Genomic DNA, 15,605 nt, shown 5'->3' on the forward strand with positions numbered 1-15,605 from the left:
CCTGTTAGACACACAGCACCAACTTACTGTAGTGCAGATGTAGAGGTAAATAAAACCAAATCCCAGAAAATCTGTTCTGTTAATCTTAATGTACCATTTTCAGTGGGAGAAACATTTCACCGCTCATATGACGTCTTCAGCCTACATTTTCAGACTCTGGGATTTCCTTACTCGGATTATTGAACATGCATCAAGAACTGTTTTCTTCAGAAAATGGACATATAGATAAAATAAAATAAACATATATTTTAATGGTAGCAACAACCAGAGTTAAAATGATGCTGTTAGAACTCACTCAGGTGAGCAGACAAAGCATATCCCAAAAGGCCATTGCAGGGACCCGTGTTTGAGTCAAGCATTTACAGAAATATAAAGAATGCTAACTATTTTTTTTTTATTGGAAGGTTGCCGGTTCGAGCCCCGCCTCCGACAGGCTCGGTTGTTGTGTCCTTGGGCAAGGCACTTCACCCGTTGCCTACTGGTGGTGGTCAGAGGGCCTGGTGGCGCCAGTGTCCGGCAGCCTCGACTCTGTTCCCAGGGCAGCTGTGGCTACAATGTAGCTTGCCATCACGAGTGTGTGAATGGGTGGATGACTGAATGTAGTGTAAAGCTATACAAATACAGGCCATTTACCATTTTGTTAACCTTTGATGTCCAGTTTCTATGTGTGTTAAAGTTGTAATTTTACTTTAAATCTGATTGTGTGAGTTTTAGTTTATTTTGCCTCCCCGTGTTTCCTTATTGTTAACTTTCTGTCTTTGTGGAAGTGGTTTCCTGTTTTTATTTTGGTAGTCATTTTTCTCTCGTGTCTTCTATTTTAGTTTTTATTGTGTGCCATTTCCCTAATTAATTTCAGCTGTATCTAGTTTCCAAGTTGTCTCCGCTTCCATTGTTGCCTATTGTGTCTTTCCAGATTGAGCTGGTTAGTGTTCTTGTGCAGAATGTCTGTGAACTTGATCATGTTTACCTTTCATTAGTTTGATTTCTGCTGTTTGCTCTATGTTTTGGACAAATTAATGCCTCTTGAATCTTCCATTTGTTTCCTCTTCCTGCGACACACCCTTTCATTAATTGCCTTGAATATATTATAACTACTGTGTCATAATGTATTAGTTAGCATTACCAGAAAAGATTTACATGGACTGTAATTATATTTCCCAAACATGTCTAGTTTCCGTGTCAGTTCTACAGTAGAGAAAGATGTTGCACAAACGAACACACTGATGCACAAAAGCAGCATTTCATTCTGAAAACAGATTTAATTTACAAAGAGTCAGTGACAGTTTTACAGTGCACATGACACAAGATCACCACTGAAGGTTCGCAGAACCTCGATGAAAAATATCAACAACAGTGCTGAGAATTACACTTAGAAGACAGCTTTAATAGGAAGAAATAAATGTTACAGTTACATATATGTACTACGTGTCATGACATCTCAGACTGCACTTTCTGGCAGAAGAAACTGTCTGTGTGTGTTGAACCCTCAGACTGTGCAGTATATGTATTGACCTGATTACTGAAACAGAGACAGCACCATATGGATCAACTGGCCAAGACACTCAAAACCACCTCTGAGGCCTAATCCCTGCTGGCTAAGATTATTGGTCTGGTATCACATCAAAAACTGAGTGAAAATAATGTTTTTTTCCTTTAATATTAAGTTAAGAATATCAGATTGTCCTTGCATATCAGTGGTCCCTTAATAATAATAACAATAAAAAAACACGAATCAATAGTGGGCAGTGTTGTCTGTGACCTGAGGGAGTTTGTGAAGGAAGCTATAGTTTGATTTGAACTGTTATGGTTCTGCTTGAAATGAAAACTACTGAAACTGTTTATTATGGTACAATAGAATAAATAATGTAGATTAAATATGACCTCACTGGTTTGTAGTTTAAGTACAAGAGCTGTAGCAATGTTTACACAATCAGCTGTTATGGTGACATTTATCTGCGCAGAATAATGAAAATCATGCGATGGGATATTACAGTAAATGAGTCTTATTGCTGCTGTTTGATGACAAATATGTACAATGTTCTGTACATTTAGCCTGTTCAGTTTGTTGTACCTTTCACAGATTATGGGTCCTATATCTGTTACAGCCCTGTAATGCATTCGCCTGCATATATACAGTATATAACACAGTCGGTTAATTCACAAAGCTCTGGGATTAAAGAAGCCCATTTTGCATCTTTAAGCTTGTGGCGAACATACTTTACATAATGTCTGAGTACCAGATGGCTGTCAGTTAGTCAGTACTTGGGGTTGGCTGTGCCATCTTTACCCCCTCCTCTCTCTGCATAGCAGCCCACGAGGACTTTGGTTGACTCAACATTTGCCATGTCTACATAGCAGAGAACTAAAGAGAGTGCTTCCAACATGACAGCAACCACAGCATTTCTGATTACGAGGGACAGATCTCAAAGTTTAATGTACAAAGTTTGAACTAGTCATGCACCGTATTGCTGTTATGCTTTTAAAGCAAGACAAAAAAATATATATACTGGAAACCCATTCTGAATGTGGCAGTGCTTTCTCCTGTGTGGCATTCGCTCCCTGAGCAAAGGTGAACAAGACGAGTTCATGTAGTCATGAGTTTCCAGGTTGTTACAGCCGTTTTGGAAATAAAAGGGAAGCTGAGGACTCTATAGTGGCAGTGCGTTCAGTAACAGCTGTTTGTAGCATCATTTATAAAAACAGTAACCATGCAATTCAACAGTTGGTGTTGCTATTTATAGATGCAAAGAAGTGCAAAGAAGTGTGTCCTGTAGAGCAGAAGTGGAAAAAGTCTGCATTAAAAAGATTTAAATTGATAGTGACATTCTGAGAATGGTGTACCGTCTTTTAGGAGAACATGAAAATCCAGTCATACATGCACACGTGTGAAGGAGTTTGAATAATACAAAAGTTGCAGCATAAACCCTAAAAAAGTCTCATTCTTTCTCAGATGCATCGCAGCATACACTCACACGGACACATCAAGCGAGGTCTGGGTTTTTGGATTGTCAGACGAAATGTTGCCCTGATAATCTCTCAGTCGCAGGAGAAACACGATGTGGGTGTGAATTTAGCGGTTCATTTTTGGAAGTTAACTGTGTCCAAGCCTCTCGTTCATTCACGCTCCTTTATCACAGCCAAAATCCTACAGCACCTGTCACACGCTCAATCTGGCGTCACTGGCAGTCTGTTGGCCAGAGACTCGCTGTCAGACCCACACAGCTGTGTTGTAGTCAAACAAGGGCTGCATTTTCTCCAGACCAGTCTCTGGCTGCCTTCTGTCTAAATAAATCCCTGCAAATGGCTGCTGGTAAAACTGGTGCAAGTGTTGGTGGTGGTTCCTCTCTGTCTCTGGCAGATGCATACATGTGCTGCTTTTGCCCTGCTGTCCATTCGCCCAGAACGGCAGGTAAAAGCTGCCTTTTGAACTTTTGGGAAGCAATTTCTTCGGCCTTTTATAGAGGTCACCCTCTGGAAGCTCAGGAGCCACCCAGCCTGGCCTCTCCTTGAGCAGCTTGTCCCGGTCAGGCCGGACGCTTCGCAGGAACTTCTTGAAGATGTTTGTGGTGAATGAGAACTTTTTGCAGATCTCCTGTGAGCGGCTGAGGCGTAGAGGGTGAGCTGGGGTGTCTGGTCTTTCTGTCCCACCATCCATTCTCTCCTCTCTCCTCTTTGCCCTTTCTTCTTCTTCTCCTTCCTCCTTGTCCACCTCAGGCAGGTCTAGCCAGTTGCCCACAAGGTCTGCAAATACATTGTCCCCCAGAACTAATGGTTGACGGTTGCGACAGCGGCTCATGAGCGAAGAAGTCCAGTCACTGGCGTCATCTGTGCTGTCTTGGGAGTAGTCGCTATCTAAGGAAGGACCCTCTCTTGAGAGACTGTACAGGATTCCAGGCAGGTCCACTATCTGTGCACGACGGGGACGGGGATGGCTAGGGTAGGCCTCTGGTGGAGGATTTCCCACAACTGGTCCACAGAAGTCCACTTGAGGGGCAGTATATCCTGACCACCTTCTCGGTATAGACTCCAGGTCAGTTTCACTTCTTGCATTTCTTGCATTTCTTGAGCTCCGTGCACTTCTTTGACTTCTTTCACTCTCGCTCTCTAGGCTGGATGACGAGGAGGATGAGGTTTCCAGACTGCTTCTGTTTTCTGATAGACTAGTCGAGTTTCTGCTTTCCAAAGACTGCCTTGAACTCGGCATGTGATTCGGGCTGGGCTCCTCAGACATGGTTTCTCTGATACAGCGGCTCTGATCCTCTCCTGAAGCTGATGCTGCTGCAGCTGGTGGTTCAGCAGCAGCAGTTGAAGCCGTGTGGGGCATTCCCCGGTTAATAGGCCGCCCTGAAATGTCAAGATTTTCTAGTGCCGTCTGGACCTGAAGGAGCTTGAGTTCCTGAAGGGCTCCCATCATTGAATTCATCTGAGCATGGAGGCCATCTCCAGCTTCTTTCATGGATAACTGCAGAAAGACAGAGAGAAAAATAAAGATAAAGGACTGATAGCGGTATTCACATTTACATTTGTGTTTCACACACACAGACAAAAAAATCTCATTGCACAAGAGCAACTGACAACAGTCATTCATTCCAGCAAATATTAACAGTTATTATCCCTGGTAAAAAATTTGCTAAATTCAACATGGATCTATCTACTGCGATGACCCCCTTATGAATAATGGAGCAGGCTAAAGAAACTTATTAAAAAGATAAGTTATTGTACTAAGCCTGTTTTTTATCTCTTCACTTGTGGGTTTTAGGGTATGTTTAATTATGTGGTCATGTGACCTAGTTTTGGATGACAGGCTGGGGTCCCATATGGCCAGCGTATGAGCGAGAATCCAACTAGTGACAGCTGTAGAACACACTTGCTTTCATTTAAAAAAAAAAAAACATCTATAATTTCCTTTTTACTTCCTTTCATTTGATTTATCATATCTGCTTTCTCCTCTGAGCCCATTGTATTCGTGTGTTCTACTCTCTGTGCAGCAGTAATCATCCTCTCTGCTTTTAACCTCCTCCGCCTCTCTTCCTGTTCTCATCTGTTTGAAAGCCTGCGTCATGTGACCTGGACTAACTGTCTTCTCCTGAAGGCAGCCACACAACCCAGAGCCAGCATCCTAACCCGTGTCTTAACTTCCAGCCTTGAATCACTGCATGCCCTCTGAATAACTGTCTTAGATATTATAGGTTTCTCTGCTATGATTTCATAACATGCTACTGATTGATGAATGAAAAATAAAGCATCTGTGAAAAGACACGAGGAAGCATGCAAGGAATTTTGAAAAATTAGTTCACGGGAAATTTTGGTGAAAATCTTGCAGAGCACACCTTCAGATGAACATGACTACACTTCCATAGAAGATGCTCTTAGTCAACCAACAAAAACAAATACCTTTAAACTAAACTTTAAGCCTTCAAATAAAATAAATTGCTACTATGAGAATAAACAGGCAGCTGTAATAAAAACCTACACCTTACCTTAAAATAAAATTTAAAAAAAGCAGCAGGTTTTGATCCTCCTGGCTGCACCTCAGTCAGCCCGTCACTGTCTCTCACCTTTCAAATGGATCAGTCTGACTGCCTCTATATGTATCCCCCTCCAATGGAGGGACACCACTGGGAGGGACAGCCAATCACCACTGCCCATCTAGACTATAATCCCCAAATACAATGTGTGTGTGTGAGGGGGTGGATGGGGGGACTCACTCAGGCGGAAACGGAATAACAATGAAAGGAGCGAGAGGGGTGGTGAGAGTCAGCCATATGAGCAGAGATGGAAAGGGTGGGGGCAAACAGGGGGGAATCCTTTGCCATATGTTTAGATGTCGAAGAGAAAACTGTTGATGGATTTAATTATGAATGACACCATTAGAACATAAGAAGGGGATGCAGAGGGCAGGAGGTTGGATGTAGGTGCAACAAAATTAGGCTGCGATACTTAGATCTCCAGGGAACAGTGATTATGCTGATCCTGGGTGGGAAAAGTTGCTGCATAGTGCAGTTGGCATTACAGCATCGTAATCAAAGCTTCTTATTACTGTGTGAGAAGGGATATGAGTTTTTTTTTAATGTGGGAAAATTGACAAATGTGACAAATTCTTAGACAACATTTTGATTTAAAAAGTAAAACACAAGGCATAAAAATGTGTGAAATGTATGGAAAAGTCAGAATTGCTAGCTCAAAATATGCTAAAGTTAGTCCTCACTTTGTTAGTCCACTACTTCATCCCAGAATGTGACATCAATTCCTGGCCATTCCTCTGGCACCATGTTTACATTTAGAGAAATGTCTCAGCAACTATTGGATTGATTGTCATTAAATCTGGCACATCATTTACTTCACAGGATGAAGTTAATTACTTGCAGAGCTACCAACATGTCAAATTTTTAATATGTCCTGATTTTATAACCAACCATGCCACGCTGTTCACATCAGCCTCAGCCTTATAGAGTATGTTCACTGTTAATTAAAAGCTTCAGAAAACGTTTTGAATGCGATTAACATTTAAACCTACTGAACATCAGCATGTTGTCACGGAGAGCCTGTCCGCATGCCCCATTTAGCTTAGACACCACTGTGTCCAAGTGCAGCATCTTGGAGTTCCAGTGACCGTGCAGACCCTTAAAGGAAGTTCATGGTTTCTGCATGTCTGTAAATGTCTGCAACACAGGAATTTTGCTGTCTGCTCAAGCAGAAAGGGAGCAAGTTCACCAAAAGTGCATGTGCTAGACATTTTTCATGCACAGAATAAATACAGGGCAGCATGGTGGCATGGGGGTCAGCACTGTTGCCTAACAGTAAGAGGGAGCTGGGTTCGAATCTACCATCTGGCTGGGCCCTTTGTGTCTCCACGAGTTCTCTCTGAGCCCTCCAGTAATTTTAAATTAGACCTATGTGTGAATGTGAGTCTGAGTTAAGCCTGCGACAGATTGGCGACCTGTCCAGGGTGTACCCCACCTCTATAATCAGAAGAAAATGAATGGATGGATTATAAATATGACAACATCTGCTCTGCTTTCATTTAGCACTTGCACAACTTCAATAATGAATTTACAAAATTTAACCATATCAAAACATTTTTGGAGAAACAGAGTCACACAGATGCAGTGATTTAATTATTGCAAACTATTCTGCATATTATGTTCTTAAATTATTAATGAATATATAAAATAGACCAACTTTCCTTTTCTTTCTTTTCTAATATAGAAAAGAAAGAAAATAATATTTCTATATATATAATATATAGAAATATTAGCTCACAGTGTCATAAAGTTTAAAGAGCAAAAAAAAAATCTCTTCATTGAAACACTGGTTTATTACATGTTTGTCATTCATCCAATTTGGACTGTCTACATACACTTGAAGCACAGTGACCTGGCTTTGACACCAATACAGTATCCTTTACCATCAGCAGTAAATCTCTGCATTAAAACACTTGGCTTATCACGACATATGGCTGAGTAGATGCACGCGGGCGTGAATAACCTCTAAGATCAGATAATAGGCCTATCAATGCACATGCGGGGATGACAGGCCTCTGAGCTTCCCGCTGGCTCGCTAAATTAGGAAGTGAAGGTACATGTAATTAGCACAATAAGGTTGTCTCTTGTCTTTGTGCCTTTCACATATGGCTGACTTCATTAGCTGTAATTGTCTGCGTCCTGGGAAAGGCTGGGAAAGGGTGCATAATTACGGTTTACTTTCTTACACAAGAAAAGTCAACAAGACTTGAGGCAAAAGGGGAGTTATGTATTTATCATTGCATTTTTGGAGCCTTCAGTAAAGTTTATCCCAGGATCAGGATTGCTTTAATGTATTAAATTTGCTTTTGTAATATCATCTTCTAGGTATGCAGACTCAAAGAGCTGCACCTGTTTACACACGCTAACCTCAAACACTGCAGTTTAACATTCACGTGCAACTTTTCCATTATCCCTAAAATGCAGACACTCCCCACAGTTATTTAAAAACACAGTGTTGTTTACTGGCATTTCTATTCTAAGGCGATATTAATAATTCATACTATGCTCTGGGGAACAAACAGGGGAACAGCAGTAAGCCAAACCCTATTATTCTACCTTTAACATGCCAACTAACTCCAGGCACTCCGCTGCCATTTCAAAGCTGAACTTTGTGGCCCAAATATGTCAGCCTTTTCATCCCTCATCCGATATCTTACTCAGAATGCCAAAAGTGACTTAAAAATGTTGTCCTGCGGCGGTTTCTTGTTTAGACACAGATGTTACGGAAATCCTAAGATGTCTCACTTTTACAATGTGTGAATCAGCCCAGGGCCTGGCAGACCTGAGAGGACCTACACGCGCACCTTAAGGGTTTAAGGACAAAAACGGAGATGAGAAATAATGTCTGTCTAATCTAATTTAACAAGAGAACTGGGATGAAATTGGCGCTGCAGGGAATTGTTGTACTGCCCAGAAACACTTTAATCATTAATGCAGTCTTGTGAAGTTTGGTTAAATCTTCTTTTTTCCCTTTATTTAATCGAGAGAGTATGCATTTCTTTGAGAATGTGAAAAATTTGAAAAAAATAAGACAAACATTTAATCCCCCCAAAACCCTCTACTTTCTCTTCTGGCTGCAGTGATGTTAGCCAAGGAGACATAATTGCCAATCAAGGGCTGAATGCTTCAGAGTTTAAGAACAAAGGCTGGCAGCCTTCATCTAATACTGAATAGAGGCTTATTAAAAAGTGGTGGGCTATTTAATTAAGAGCTTTAAAAAAAAGTTTATAGGTGATTCTTTATTTCAGAGCCACATGTCAGATCTTTCTAACTGTGAAGACGCTTCTAGAAAACCATTCAATATACATGCAAGTGAATTAAATACCACAAAGTATAAATAAATCAGTGCTCCTGCTCTGCTGTCTGTCAAGATCAAGTTCTGCCTTGATCATGGTTTCGGTATTACCTCATGTCAGTTATGAAGGGAAAAATAATGCGCTGTGCAAACACACTGAGCTCACACATCCACGCAAGTCCAGACTTGCCTCAGTAGAACGAAGTCAGTGTACTTTTTTAGAGCATGGATGCTGTGTTCAGATTATTAGGAGGAAAATAAACCCAAACAAGTAATCAAAAACAAACCAGTGCTCTATTCTGCCTACAAAATGCAGGCCATTCACTGTTGTTGTTTGTTAGTAGCTGAAGGGGGGAGGCCAAGGTTATCAGACCCAAAAGGTCTTCCTGTTTGGAAGGCGCTGACCAGCAGCAGCATCTATAGTGTGTACTCCCCTTCCTCCACCTCCACCCCTAATTAAATATGAATGGTGATCTGTGTGGGTCAAGGACAGGAATGGGTTCTCTGTCTGGGGGATACACACAAGGTCTCTGTGGATGGCCCCGAGGTCACGATAAAGAGGGTAATAAATCTGCGCAGCATTTAGTGAAAGAAATAAATTACTGTGCACATGGCAATGAATGCCTCTTTGACAAAAAAAAGGTTATATGGTGACTCTGTTTGGCCCGTATGTCCTCCGGGTCGCATTCAGGAGACGAAGAAGTGTGAATGATAAACATAAAAGCCTTCTTGTACTTTAATTTTAGAAGATGTTCTCATTTTTAGGAAAATGTTTTGCTTCTCCTCCCTACTCAGATAATAGAGCTGTCTCTTTATGGTTTAGCAAAACTATCTGCAACACTTAGGGGTAAATGAAAATGGGGAACTAGGTGAACCACAACTTTTAAAATGAACCAGTCGAGAGCAAATATAACTGTTTGTAGGTCCTGCTGGCCAACAAAGACTCCCTGATGACCTTTTCAGAAAAAGGGAGGTGGTTTAATAGCTTGTTTCCTGCTTGAGCTCATTTATGCTGCCGTGGGAGATGTAGGATGATTAGGATCCATATCATCATCTTTGGCAGATGATATTTGGAGACGGTCTGGGACCCAATCTGTTGTTGTCCTGGCGGGAACTCCTCACTGGAAGCAATAATCGTCACGTAGAAGCTCGATAGCACAGGAGTTGACGTCAGCACCTCGTGTGGGGGCAGTGAAAGTGCTCATCCAATTCTCAGCCCCCCTCTAAGATCAAAAGGAGCGCTAAATCACACAAGCATTTCCTAAAGAAAATAAATGTGGTTGCTGATGCTGGGTTTTTTTTCTGTGTGCATCATCTAGTACATTTTTCAACTGATAGTGAATGGCTGTGCAAAGCCTTTAATGCAGTGTTTTTTTTAAGCCATTTAAAAATGTGCAGCTTATTTACAGTTTTTCAATTTGGAATTTGAAACATTTTGGATATTTATACTTGTACTGTATTGGATTGCTAAGTCATAAATGTCGTTTTGATTTAAAGGAATTCATCTTCAGTATTTTTTATATTGTATTTTCATTTTTAAAATACTGGAAATGCTTATAATGACCGACTTCTGTAATATGAAAGTGGATCTAGAGAATTCTCCAAAAGTTGATTCTGTTCATCTGGACGTAGCGTATCCAAGTCACTTGGATGAGTGACAAAATGTTTCTCCCACAAAACGCTACGTCCAGATGAACAGAATCAACTTTTGGAGATTTACTTACCTGGATTATTGAGCATGCATCAAGAAGATCTAGAGAAGTATATCTTAAATCTTGTTTTTAGCTTTTGACCACTTTTGACCCAAAACCCTTGGATAAACTTACTCTACTGAATGACTGTCAGTGTTACTGGCTAGACAGTAAACACAGAAAGGCTAATTACTGCTGAGGGGAAGGTCAAATCCCTCAGGAGATGGTAAAGATCAAAACAGAGCTGAAAGATGAGCGAATGTATTGGAGTTACTTTTATCTGGAGGTCAGAGAAAAACATAATCTTAAATTCTAATATTGAGGTGTCAGCTGTTGTTAAGATGAACAGCTGTTTGATAATAGATGTTTCAATTTGTGGTTTGTTCTGAACCCTCAGTGCTGTATATATGTTATTTTTAAAAAGAACAAATTTATAAATATAACTTCAACAGTGTCAGACAAGATGTAATGCAAAGGTCAGAGCATAGAGAATACCGATCTATACCTCACACGTTGTTTCCAGTGAACGTATAAGGTAAGGAGGTCAGGACTTGATCTTACACTAACAGGATTGCACGTGTGGTCACAACAGCAGCATTAACTTAACTTGTTCACTCTGCATCCAAGAAAAAAAAAGGCCAAAATAAATCTGATATCTTGGGCAGTGATTTCATTTTCCATTCTGTGAACCATGAAAAAGCCGGTTACGTGTGCAGAGTCATAATGATAAACAGGCTTTGTTAAAGGTTTGTAGCTCAGTCTCAAACACAATGATCACCCACGCAAACCCCACAGCTGCCACCAAGAGTTGGTCCAATTTTAGCCGAGGGGAAGGAAGGGCAGTTTGGAGAACGGGAGCCACAGGGGGAGCCACAGGGGGAGCCACAAAACAAACGGGCTTAAAGTTAAGCCACAACCCTGCTTTGTGTACAGCTTTCAGCTCCAACGCCCAAAAGGTAACAAAGAACTTTCCAGAAGACACAACAGGCTTGGCACTCAGGTGCATTTCTCTCAGATTTCATGACTTCATGGTTGCTGGCTTTGGTGTTGAATTCCAAGGTGACAGTCATGTTTGAAATTCGCCTCAGGTGTGAAAGAGAAAAAGGGGGCACGCTGCATGTGAAGTCGGCTTCAGCGGCGATGATATGAAACGCTCTGATTTATGTTTTAGTGTCTGACGCTGCTAACCAGGTGTGAACCCTACATTTAGACAATGTGAGTCAAAGACGTGTCACCGTTTGCATTTTCAACATCAAGTAGGCAGGAAGAGCTTATGTTTTCTTTGTCATGACTGTCTGTTTGCTGCACCAATCATGAGTCATGCATAGGTTTGAAATGATTTCATTGTTGTCATTACTGTCTATCCTCAGGATTTCAGAGGACTCGTGTATTTCTTTTAAAGAATAAAGTTAAACGACTGTTTTCAGTTTGAGTCACACAGGAAGACAGATGGTGCTATATACCTGACTGTCAGGTTTGATATTTAATGGATTTGTTGTGATGGACATGGTCAGCAGTTGAAGAAATTAGACCCCAAGCTTTTCAAGTTTGAGGGTCAAACTTTCAAGTGTGACCTGTCTGTACTTCCCACAAGGACCCACACCCTCAACCGCTGACACAGTGCCCACACTTTCATATCACACTCCTGTTGTAGAGCTGACAGGACATCAGGGTTTGGGTTTCAGTGTGTCTAACGTGAAACACTGAAGTCATGCTGGCATTCACGTGACTTTCGTATAGCCTTTGAATGCCACATTCAGGCTTCTTTGTTGCTATAGACACAAACAAACTCAACTATGTAGATTTTCTTGTTTCATTGTAACTTTTTAGTCAGGAGTATTAGAATATATCAGGTAAAGGTTTAAGGGACTATACTATTATTTTTGCTCCTTCCATTCAGTTGCCCTTGTGTGTAACGTTCACTGCATGCCATTTTTCAAGACATGCACAATCAGCTTAAGCTCTTACATGCATTTTTCTACCAGCTTGTGCCTATTTTCATTCATATCTATAAAATATGACATACAGCTAGCAGACATTTAAAACTTAGCCTGGTTCCAGCCCTCATACAACTGACATTTGCGCTCCTTACCAACTTTTTTCTTCCAATTCCAGATGGAAAGTAAGAAAAAAAAAGTAAAATGCACACAAAATGCTGATACTGCTAAACACAACCCAACACAGAGAAAGAGAAATGGCATATTTCTTTGACTTATGTGATAAAAGTAAACTCTGCTCTGACTGGACATAATGTTGGCAAGATGGAAAAGTTACTCCCTGCTGAATGGTTGGGATAAAATCTAAACTTCTCCCAACAGAAAATAGATACCATAAACACAGAGGCTATAATTAAGTGAAAGCGATATCTGGTTTGATTGGAAAGCTACATTTCTGTGCTGTTTTTGAGAAAATAGTGTTATAATGCAGTTATATCAGTCTGCACTCATTGCGTTGCAAACAAATGACAAATGTGAATACGAACTTGATGTTGATTGTGATGGATTGTGTAGCTCGAGTTCTGTTGCTTTTATGCTGCATGGAAATGAATGAAAACACAGCAGGAAAAAACAAAACATCATGCAAAATGGTTTTTGGAATGATTTAAGGTCATGCTGTTTGTAGTAAGTGTTCCAAAACATGCGTAACTGGTATGGTCCAAAATTGCTGACTTCAAAGCCACAAATTCGCAAGAGATGTCCAGGAGCCGCTTGACTCGGCATCACAGCTGTAAGTCGACTGTTAGATGTTTGTGATCTCTGTGTTGCTGATAGAGACGGTTTTACCGCTCTCCACTGAACACTGGATGAAAATCAGTCACAGTGGAAAGGAAAGTGACAACCTTGGCATAGACACCCCTTATTTCTGAACAACAGATTGCATCCCACATGGTCTTGAGAGCAGGGGGAGACTGCCTCAGCTTTTTAACTGGCATCTGCTCCCCGTTCTCCTGTTTGATCCTCGGCATGGCATGACACTTTTTCTATTATGTTACCAAACTGCGATGTGGCAGCCCTAACACAACATGTCCTTCTGGCATCAACGTCAACTCCCCTTAAATCTCAAGTGCCACTTCACAGACGTGTGGCTAATTTGGAGCAGCAAGTCATGAAGTCACAGAGCAGATTAAGCTGCAAAACATGCAGCCACGCAAGGCCTTTCTGCAGGCCAGTGGCTGGACAAAAAGGGGGGGGGGGGGGGGGGGAATCAGTCGCTGCTTTGAAGATGATTCCAAATGAAATCTGTGCCAGTTAAGGCTCCTCAGAAAATGGGTCTACAGTGTGTCACTGCCAGATGATTTTGGGCACGAGGGTGAAGCTTACAGATTTTGTTTTTACATTTCAAAGAAGAGGAAAGAAATGGCAGACTAAATGTACTCACATCAAACATGGTAGATGAGAGGAGACATGAAAATATTAAATAACGGAGTCTAACAAATTCATTTAGAGCATGGAAACGTGATGAAACTCAATGTGACTGCCAATTTCACTCACTCCCCTGTGAGAGCTGGAGCTCCGAACAGTCTGTTGCAACACATGATTAAATTTACTACAAGGCACCAAGAATAGTGTGAACCTTAAATCGCTTTCTTTCAAGAATCCATAACCCAGCGCAGAGTATTTATGACAAGAAAAAACCGTCTTGAGCTCATTAAGCTTAAAACATCTGTCCCAGATGCGTGGACAGAGAGGAGGGAAATGTACACATGCCTCTGGTGTGCTCAGAGCTTTAAGCCCACACAGATTAATGCGATTTAAAAAGACACACATGCACCCTCAGCTGAAAACTAGACTCCAGAATATTAGACTTGGAAATGTAGAAATGTTTCAGGACACATAGGGCGCAATAAAGCGACATTTCTAAATTTAAAATGTGAAAATTGTTAAATATTTAATGTAAAACGCGTATAAGCGGTAAAAATGCTCAAAATACACACGAATAAAGTAAAACAGCGGTCCAGGGTAACAACACAAGAAGATACAACGGAACCTACCAGCTCTTGCTTCAGTCGCCTCAGACACGCATCCATGTTTTTGCTTTCTTGTTTGGCGAGCCGCTGTTCCATTTTTCTTTCTTTCTTTCTTTTTTCTTGAAAGACAGGAATTCAGCTGAACCGCTTCGCCAGTCCCTGCTCGAACATGACTATTGACGCTTTAAGAAGAGCAGAAAACAATTGGCAATTGAAGATGCGCAGATCCTGCCGAGGAATGCGCGCGCGGCTCAAAATGACGCGAATCTCGTGGTTTAAATCCTGATGACGAAAATCTGTTTACTCCAAAAAAATTAATAAATAATACAAAAATGATAATGAGCTCCTTCATGTGGCTGCACCAACAGACTGGGTCCGTGTTTCTCTCTTTCAGTGGCCCCTGCTTGGCTGCTGTCAGTGTCGTGTGTGTTGCTCAGTCTGTTTTTCCCCCTGCTGCTATTTTCTCATTCAAGAGGAGCGCTTACGTTGGCCATCCAATTTCCTCCAATGAGCGAGCCTCCCAGGGCCTCTCAAGCCAGGATAAAACGCGGATCCATCATTTACTATGCGCGAGCAGAACTGTCCACAGCAGCTCAAAAGAGAGACCGACCATCTGGAAATATCCAAATAAAGGCTGAAAGATAAGATAGTTGGGTTTGCTGAAAGAGCGCATTTTCCATAAAACAGACAAATATATTCAGCAGTCCCTGTTGCATTACACTGGACTGAAAGAGGATGTGTTTAAGAGAAACCATACGCGTCCATAGGAACAGTTTCCTGGCCACCTTCGCTGCGCAGAGAGGAAACACCTGAGCTGTGGGCTTTTGTTACAAGACACGGGTATGATTAGAATAAGGGAAGGAAGTATTGCACATACAAAGAAGCAAATGGAAGTTGCTGTAAACATTCCCTGCCTCGCAGAATAGATTGGATTCATCTGAAAGTTTGCACATGCAGCTCGTGTTCAATTTGCAATCTAGAGATGCCAAGAAAACTTGATGAGGTCTCCTTTACTTCAAAATGATTTACTTTATATGACAATTACTATACCAAAGAAAGCAAAAGGAAGAAACTTTAGGTAAATTACATTAACAATAAAAAATACGATTATTTATAATCAGGAAGAA

The 15,605-nt window shown here is 41.2% G+C and overlaps 1 protein-coding gene across 2 annotated transcripts; it reads right to left on the reverse strand.

The window, feature by feature from the left end:
- Positions 1 to 1,239: 1,239 nt before the first annotated feature.
- inka2 (inka box actin regulator 2) lies at positions 1,240 to 14,936 on the reverse strand. Of its 2 annotated transcripts, none has more exons than XM_026166852.2 (2): positions 14,503 to 14,936; positions 1,240 to 4,462 (listed from the first exon to the last, which is right to left on the reverse strand). In XM_026166852.2, the coding sequence occupies exons 1-2, from the start codon at positions 14,572 to 14,574 to the stop codon at positions 3,209 to 3,211; spliced, it is 1,326 nt and encodes a 441-aa protein (XP_026022637.1). In that variant the 5' UTR covers positions 14,575 to 14,936; the 3' UTR covers positions 1,240 to 3,208. The 2 variants fall into 2 exon arrangements, with proteins under 2 accessions (XP_026022637.1, XP_026022638.1); XM_026166853.2 differs by lacking the exon at positions 14,503 to 14,936 and adding an exon at positions 5,481 to 5,578.
- Positions 14,937 to 15,605: the final 669 nt, after the last annotated feature.

Source organism: Astatotilapia calliptera, chromosome 5 (assembly GCF_964374335.1).
Source record: "Astatotilapia calliptera chromosome 5, fAstCal68.1, whole genome shotgun sequence".
Classification (NCBI taxonomy): Eukaryota; Metazoa; Chordata; class Actinopteri; order Cichliformes; family Cichlidae; genus Astatotilapia; species Astatotilapia calliptera.

Excerpts from the sequence above, each read along its gene's own strand:
- inka2 (XM_026166852.2), bottom strand. The coding sequence starts at position 14,574 with ATGGAACAGCGGCTCGCCAAACAAGAAAGCAAAAACATGGATGCGTGT. Across the intron at positions 4,463-14,502 it reads GGCGACTGAAGCAAGAGCTG|TTATCCATGAAAGAAGCTGG; the intron begins GTAGGTTCCGTT and ends GTCTTTCTGCAG.